Source organism: Cloeon dipterum, chromosome 3, assembly GCF_949628265.1.
Source record: "Cloeon dipterum chromosome 3, ieCloDipt1.1, whole genome shotgun sequence".
In the NCBI taxonomy this organism is placed as follows: Eukaryota; Metazoa; Arthropoda; class Insecta; order Ephemeroptera; family Baetidae; genus Cloeon; species Cloeon dipterum.
In genome coordinates this window covers 11,221,134-11,229,178 of record NC_088788.1, presented here as the reverse complement: position 1 = coordinate 11,229,178, position 8,045 = coordinate 11,221,134, and the positions used below count along the sequence as shown (strand labels likewise).

The following is an 8,045-nucleotide window of genomic DNA, read 5'->3' as shown; positions in this document are numbered from 1 at the left end:
CACGGAAGTTGACGTAATAAGCCGAACGATTATGGGGAGAAAAATTTTTATCATTCAATCACAGGTAGCGCTACGTAACGTCGCGCCAATAAACTCGAACCCGCCTCGGAGTTGACGCGCGAAATAGTTTGTTTTTATCAATATCCCCAATTTATCAGAGACTTACTGATGTTTACAGTATTAAGGGAAGTGTGTTAAGTTTTAACCAAATAATTTTTTTTAACTATCAGGGCTTTTTTGTTATCCAGGACAATTTCCCTCTTGTTTTGATCTTTAAAATACGTCATCTGTAAATCAGGGAGCAAAAATACATAATAATTTCTCTGAAATAATACATTGTGGTACACAATATAATATTTAAAACCATTTTATTTGGTAATAAAATAACATTTAACTGCTAATAACCACAATTCACCAATATATTAACTAAAAATTATTATTTTATAAAATTTGTATCAGGAAGGATCGTCTGATAAAAATTCATTTAAATACAAATTTACACGATGCTGCTAACTCAATTTTCCATATTAAATTGTCGCATGATCGTGTGTTTTCCTTCAAGTGGCAATCTCCTAGATGTTGTTCTTTCTTTCGCACCACTCCATTTCACATTTTGAAATTAACCAATTCGTCCTTTGTCTACAAGAAGAACAACCGCTCATCAAGTTTTGGATCATGCTCCCTCTTGGTGTGCATGCAAATGAGTGTGGCTAGTTTTGCGGCATACTACAAAATGAAGGCAATCAGAATAAAAAATCAAAACTATATATGGAGGGAAAATATTACCTGGCAAGGGGCAGGAACTCGCACCGTGCCGGGCCAGTTGTAGTATAGATGGCAGAGTTTGTACGAAAACCTCTGGATGTGGTCGGATTTGATGTCCGAGTTGTCGTAGAGAACAATGTAGTGCGAGGGGCTGGCTGTTCCTTGACGCACGTTCTGGGACACGAGGTAGAAGTCGTAGAGGTATTTCTGGCTGATGGTGTGGTCAACCACTGTGCCAGGCGGTGGATTGTCCAAATTGTTTCCCTAAAAATTAAAACGATGCGGTAAATATTTTTACTATTTTTGTTTTTAACAAGTTGATTTTTTAGTTTTATAACATAAAACTAGAACTTTTTGGCTGGAATAGGGAAGAAAAACTCACGCAGGTTATTTGTGAAATTTAAAATTAACGAATGGCTATTGCTCTGCGTGGAAATTAATTCAGGAGCAGCAGCGGCACAATAAGAGCGTTAAATTTACACTAAAGAATTTTATACTATTACACGAGGAGTATAGCCATTTGTCAATGATATATTAGGCAATATTACAAAAACTTAAATAATGTAACAATTACAATAAAATTATTACAAACAGGTTTTTAAATTTACCTTGATATGGAACAGTTTTGCATTTGGCTTCTTCTGCACGATGACAAAAGAAAACTTTGGCTGGTAGTCCGGAGACACCTTGATAAAGGCAGCCTTCACTTGCTCCACTTCCCACTCCAAAGCGTAGTGCAGCATGCCTTCACTTAGACCATCTCTATACAAGAAAATCCTGTCAGGTAGAGTATTGTTGGTCTGCAACACAAAAGTAAATGCAGTTGACAGGGAGCACTAATTGTAAGTATAATGGACTCACAGCACGGTATCGCTGCAGGGCGCAGATGACGTTTAACTGCAGGGAATCGCTCATCGGCTGAGGAGATGGTTTCTGAATGGCAACTTTACTGAACCAATGGGTTAGAGTTGGGTTCAGTGAGCTGACGAATCCTGTGACACTCGGTTGACCTTTTTGGCGTGCTACGTCCAGCCCAATGACCATGCACCCTTTCTGGAATAAAAATTAAATACGAATGACTGATAAATAATTAATTATTAATCATTGCAGATATTACATAGGGATTTTTGATACTCCATAGTGAACCACCAATCTTGCAGTTGATCTGGAGAGCAATCTTCTGCACAATGGACCGAACTCTGTCGGGCCTTGAGAGCGTCCTGCTGATGACAACCTGTTTGGTAGGAAGATTTTTATTTGGAGCTAAAAATGAAAAGTTCAATATTTATTTCTTGCCTGAGAAGCGATTGGCAACTCCGAGCAGCAAATTTTCTTCACTGCACTATATCGATCATCTCTGGAAGCTGGGAACAAAATCAGTACCAGTTGGAGCTGAAAACACGAGGATCTTGATTGCCTATTTATTAAGAAAACTTTTGGGACTTACAGAGTCATCAATGATATCTCTCAATGAGTTAACGTAAGATTCTGTCCTATCATCCGGCAAAGTGACTAAATCTGGGCCCTCAATCTTGCAGCCCATCTGAGGTCCAACTTTCATCAAATTGGTGATCAGTTGCGTGACAGTCTTTGTGTCTCTCGAGCAGTGGACGACCACCCAATTGATCAAATCAACCTGTGGATTGATAAAAGACGAAATTTTAAGCTTTTTAAAGGGCTATAATTTTGAAAAAGTAATTTTTATGAGTGGCGGTAATAGGGGAAATCAACACTAAATTCTATATCAAATTTAAATATTTCTCTTAACAACTTTCATAACAATAATTTATTCTACATTATATAATAAAATTAAGTAGATTGAATGTTTTCACATGTAGAATCTTGTGATTTGTAAAACTATTATTGGTTGGTCAAACCTAGACGGTGTTTTGTCAGGTCTGTGCCCTTATGGCAGTGCGGAGGTACTATGTGTCAAGGTAATATCAAAATTCTGGTAACGTGGCGCATAAAATACTTACAGCCTCGAAAGGTCTTCCTGTCGTAAGATGTTGTCCCCAATCTGCATTCGGACCACTGTCGCACTCCTGACCAGCTAAAATGATTTTCTCCCTGTCAACAACTCGGCCCTGGATTTCAACTGTTGTGCAGTCCAAAGTCAAACCCCAGCTGGCAAGCAGAGCAGAAGCACTTTTGCTGCCTAAATACAAGGAATTAAATATATAATTATAAAACTGACACGCGCATTCATACCTTGCACAGATTGAACTAATTGACGGAGGGCATAATGCCTCTGATTCGGTGACACTCTTGTGTACTGCGCGACGTCTTTCATAACTTTGAAGTCTTTCCGCATTTCATCCGTCAGTCCAGTCATGAAGCACAACTCCGGCACCAGAACTACCATTTGATCTACAGGCTAGAATAAGAAGTATTGAAATTCGTATACTTAAATTAAAAGTGAGACTTTGTATTAGTAATTTAAATTACCTATTTAGATACTTCATATAATAAGGAATAAAAATTTTGAGCTTCAAAGCTATTATATAGATAAAATTATTTACACCAAAGAACGCGAACAGTTGATTTAAAAATATGACCCTGAGCCAATATGCCAGTTTGAATATTTTGGACTTGATATTTTTTTTCTATTTTAATAAGCCTTCAGGATATTCTAAAAAAACACAGGATGCTGATATAAAATTATAGAGGGGTTGCATTTGTCTCAAAATTTTGTTGGAAGTACATTTTCTCAAAAGAATTAATTGAAAAATATGGGGGTTTCCTATTTTTACATATTATATTAAAACAATTATTGCAACTAAGTCATAGGGCGGTTATTACCGAAAGTATTGGCAATAATTACTGGCCAGTCTATCAGTCAATGGTCAGCTTTTTGTAAGCCCTGTGAAATTCCAAGTTAATTCACTAACCTCCATTCCTTTTTGCCTTCGAGTGACGCGACTCACAAGTAAAGGCTGGCTCAAATCCCGAATTTGGAGATTGTAGTGAGTCTTGTAATATTCCTTGAACGAAATTTTCTCATCTTTGTTCCTGTCAAATGTGCAGTTTGGATTCAGTGAGAAGTCAACGTCGTCAACCCTATAGAGACGATTGTTGTATCTCGTGAGAACGCAAGCGCCCAATAGCATGTTCTTAAGTTCAGTCTGAAAGTGCTGCTTTTTGGCCATGGAGACCTCGTACCTACAGACACAATAATAACTCAAATATCATTGATTAAGTAGCAGCAGGTAAATTTACATGAGCTCCAAGACAGTTTGTGTTCTCAGAACCTTGCTAGATGTGTCACAGCAAAGCAGCAGACCTCCTTCGTGCTCATCGATGGCCGTGACATATCCTGGCCACACTTCTAGCCTAAAACACAGGCATAATTATGGTTAGCCAATCCTTACAATTTTGGGGAGAACTGACACAGCACAAGGGCTGTTTTTTTTTAAATTTTAATCCTTACTTGTGCTGGGGGACCAGTTTGGCTCCTCTAGGATCAAAGTGGTGTCTGCCGAGGCGAGCAAGTTTAAGCTCGACCATAACTCTTTTGAAGAGTACATTGTATAGGTGGATGCAATCTCTCATTTCCTGTTTCTTTCTGAAGGTGATTGTCACCTGAACATCCGACTCATCAAATGGGTGGCTCAACTTCAAAGAGCTAGCCTAGTATACATGTAGAACAAAGGGAGTAAGTTAAAATTTTCTTATAATTTTAAGCCGACGAGATGGCGGAAACCAGACTATTTCGATTGAATCAAAATTCCTACCTCTTGTCCAAGTTCAAAGGGAAGATAAAGCATGACTCCATCAAAGGTGCGAGTGGCGCCAATCATATTTTGCATCTGCTTCAACAACTCATACCGCACATACAAGGCGTCAATTTGAGGCTCAAACATCACTTCGTACATGAAAACACCTTTGTTTTCCTCAAGTTTCAGTTTGATGTAATTCGTGCACAGATCAATGCTATTAGAAAAATTACGTATTTAAATATAAAATTAATAAATAAAAGTACAACATACCGCTGGCCCTGTTCTCCGTGCTTCAAAACTGCCTCTTGGTTTTTACAGATTGGATTTTCTTGCAGACTCAAACTTTTCATCAAACTTTCGACAGGTGCTTTAACTAGCTGACGTCTTTAAACACACAAAATTAGATCGAGGAGTTAAGGGTTATGTGCGTGAAATACTTCTGAAAAATTTCCACTTCTCGTTGCCGCTGGGACTCTACAATACCTCTTCCTCTTCCTGTGGAATGTTGTGTTTGGCTGGCATCAAAGTGATCAGGTTCATCTTTATCATGAACTCCTCTTGGGTTATATTCAGAACCACCCTGCAAATAAACATTTATTAAATCACAAAACCGATTTTGAGAAAAAATATTTTTGACAATACAAAATATTGAATGCAAGCTTACAAATGTTGAAGGTGCGAGTGAGGAATATGCCTTGTCCGAGCCATATCCACTTGAATGCACCTTTAAACCTCCTGGACCCATGGGGTCGTTGGGCATTGGGCCTTCACGGCCGCGACCCCTGGCATAGTTTCTTGGATACATTTTGGTTTCCTGCGAAACAAATCCGAAAAAACTTCAGTTTTATTAATTAATGCGCGATCAATATTTAATATCAATGCATAATATATATTCGTTGCGGTAGCGGCTAATGACTGTAACTACACTTGGTAGCGAGCGGCGAATGACTGGTAATTCAAATACCTCGGCGTTTTTTACCTTTATTTACATCGATACCGATTTTACAGGAGAGACTTAAAACGAGTTTATTAAATTTGCGTTATGAGTTGGTAGAATCGATATCGATATTTAAAATCTGCATTATCGTGAAGCTATTTTCATACCGTCACACCATAAGAAATCTTCGTCTCACTAATTTATTTTATAGCCAAAACTTGACCCTGAAGGTGGTATTAAACATTTGAGTTTGATTACCAAGTGATTATGCTGCCTTAAGACATTGATTTGTGCAAATAATTAAAGATACAGTTATGCAATTTGATATTTATTATGGTTATTATCGTAATTATGTGATAATTTGACAAATATTAGCAAAAATACATGCCATACACGCATACATAAAATTTGATTTTTGCCAACATTGTCATCGCTAAATCTCGGGTTCAAAGTGTCAGAAATGCAAAAACGGCACACCGTTCGACTCGTCTAGAGCTTAGAATAAGAGATTTAGGGATGACTATGTCGGCAAAGATCAAGTTAAACGTTATATTATGAGCGCGTGCATGCATTTTTGCTACCATTGCCACCGCCAAATCTTGGGTTCTAATTACAAAAAAATGTAAAAACTGCACACCGTTCGACTCATCTCAATTTCCTATAGATAGCCAATGCAATTTAGGGTAGTATTTTTTTAATTTAAGAGACTTGTTTTGTAGAGAAAAAGTGTCTGAAAGTGCAAAGCAACGCAATTTTTATCTTATCTGTAGTGCACAGGGTGGAAGGGGGATGAGGGTTGATCACCTTCCAAACCCTTCTGCTATCTAGGGAAGGTTTAGACGAGTTGAACGGTGTGCTGTTCTTGTAATTCTGATGTCTTAAACCCGAGATTTGGCGATGACAATGTCGGCGATTATTGAGTTTTGATTTCTGCGATTGCTGCATGTATTGTCATCGCATACACTAGATGGCATAAAAATCACGCTTCTAACCATCATAATGGTGTAAAATTTTGTCCTGGTGTAGATCATTGTAAAAAAAAACAAAAGACGCACGAAACCGTGTTTGGTAACGAAGTGCAGTTAAAGGTAAAAAACGCCGAGGTATTTGAATTACCAGTCATTCGCCGCTCGCTACCAAGTGTAGTTACAGTCATTAGCCGCTACCGCAACGATATGTATCCCAAGAAAGTACAAAAACTATTAATTTAGATTCGATATTATATTATGGTTAAAACTATATTTTTGATATGCAGATTAATTCGATATCTGCAAGAACAATTTGCATACATACATAACTTGCATACCAAACTATAAAATACGGCGATTGATTATAACAGGGATTAATGCAAGCATTCTCAGCATTATTTTTTCCTTTTTAAATATGGACAAATTTTCACTAAAATTACATAATTTCAATAATACCTAACGAGCTGCAAAATTTTCTTTCATTCAAATTCAAGAATATTTATCTCGGCGAGTAACTCGTAGTGAAGAGGGATGAAAACAAACACTACTAAGGTTGCGAAAACTTGAAGAAAAAGGATGGCACCAACTTCCATTGTGCACTTCCGTTTATGTACATAAATCACACTTCAACCTTCAGCAGAAAAAAAACGCTTTTAAATTGATATGTCGTACTCATATCAATCCTCTTACTGTCAGCAACTTCTCAAATCTCGATTGACCGGGTTAACGCATGAATGGTGTAACGGAGGTAACTCACAATCAGTCCGAAACAGTCCAAAAATCACCTGCGTGTGTTAAATCACAATCATTATTAAATGTTAGTTCACTAGATCTCAAGTAAAATTAAGTTGAGGATATTATGTGTTTAGTAGTCCTTCGATAGAGAGGAGGCAAGAAGTATGTAGTGTGACTGTGAGCGTATGGTGTTGTTCGTTAAGCGCGGAGGTACTTACACTTACTGGAAATCAGAAAAAATGCAGCATGAAATCACGTGACATAATGTTGTGACAAGCTGGTACCGTGCATAGCAGAGCAAACATTCGTCTCGAGCTACCAAATTTTGTGCTTGTGCTGGTCAGCTCCTGTCAACTCCGCGTCAGCTCATGCGTTTAACATAATTTATCCCCCCCCCCCTCCACCATTATCAATTATCATGCAAGAGCAATGAGCATTGCTAACCTGGAAATTCGGAATTCGGAAGTTAACGGAAAAGCAGATCATGGAAATAGCAAATAAATATGGTTCAATTAGAGGGGTTCTCAATGATCAATGCAAATACGTATTCATATCGAGACATTCGCTCTACTATTTACCATAGTTTATGTAAATTCTTAACTCGATATAGGCTCTAATTAATTATAAAGAAAAAATTATAGCACATAAGCTGAGGAAAAAAATAATATTAGTGTAAATGCGTTCGAAATTTAAGCTGCCTTCACATGCAAACTTTAAAGCCTTTGCAAAGAAATGAAGTAATGTATGTAAAGGTAAACAAATAACCACACCTTTGAGTTTGTGATCATGACCACCGTTGGTTTCTTTTCTCGTTAAGACACGAAATAGCATCATATTTATGCAATGGAATTCTAGAAATTTGAAGATTTTAATAACATTGGTGGAAACACGCATCGTATGCAACCCGCAAGTTTCCTCTGC

At 37.6% G+C, this 8,045-nt stretch overlaps 1 protein-coding gene across 3 annotated transcripts; it reads right to left on the bottom strand.

The window, feature by feature from the left end:
• Positions 1 to 351: 351 nt before the first annotated feature.
• On the bottom strand, positions 352 to 7,363 carry AGO3 (Argonaute 3). Of its 3 annotated transcripts, none has more exons than XM_065485316.1 (17): positions 7,349 to 7,363; positions 5,149 to 5,298; positions 4,922 to 5,064; positions 4,755 to 4,868; positions 4,500 to 4,698; positions 4,196 to 4,395; positions 3,985 to 4,098; positions 3,657 to 3,927; positions 2,977 to 3,142; positions 2,745 to 2,923; positions 2,213 to 2,401; positions 2,062 to 2,157; positions 1,883 to 1,999; positions 1,627 to 1,818; positions 1,374 to 1,565; positions 787 to 1,029; positions 352 to 726 (listed from the first exon to the last, which is right to left on the bottom strand). In XM_065485316.1, the coding sequence occupies exons 2-17, from the start codon at positions 5,287 to 5,289 to the stop codon at positions 640 to 642; spliced, it is 2,643 nt and encodes an 880-aa protein (XP_065341388.1). In that variant the 5' UTR covers positions 5,290 to 5,298; positions 7,349 to 7,363; the 3' UTR covers positions 352 to 639. The 3 variants fall into 3 exon arrangements, with proteins under 3 accessions (XP_065341388.1, XP_065341387.1, XP_065341385.1); XM_065485315.1 differs by lacking the exon at positions 7,349 to 7,363 and adding an exon at positions 7,147 to 7,163; XM_065485313.1 differs by lacking the exon at positions 7,349 to 7,363 and adding an exon at positions 6,846 to 7,008.
• Positions 7,364 to 8,045: the final 682 nt, after the last annotated feature.

Excerpts from the sequence above, each read along its gene's own strand:
- AGO3 (XM_065485316.1), bottom strand. The coding sequence starts at position 5,289 with ATGTATCCAAGAAACTATGCCAGGGGTCGCGGCCGTGAAGGCCCAATG. Across the intron at positions 4,869-4,921 it reads GAAGTGGAAATTTTTCAGAA|ACGTCAGCTAGTTAAAGCAC; the intron begins GTATTTCACGCA and ends GTGTGTTTAAAG. Across the intron at positions 1,566-1,626 it reads CCCTGCAGCGATACCGTGCT|ACCAACAATACTCTACCTGA; the intron begins GTGAGTCCATTA and ends TTTGTGTTGCAG.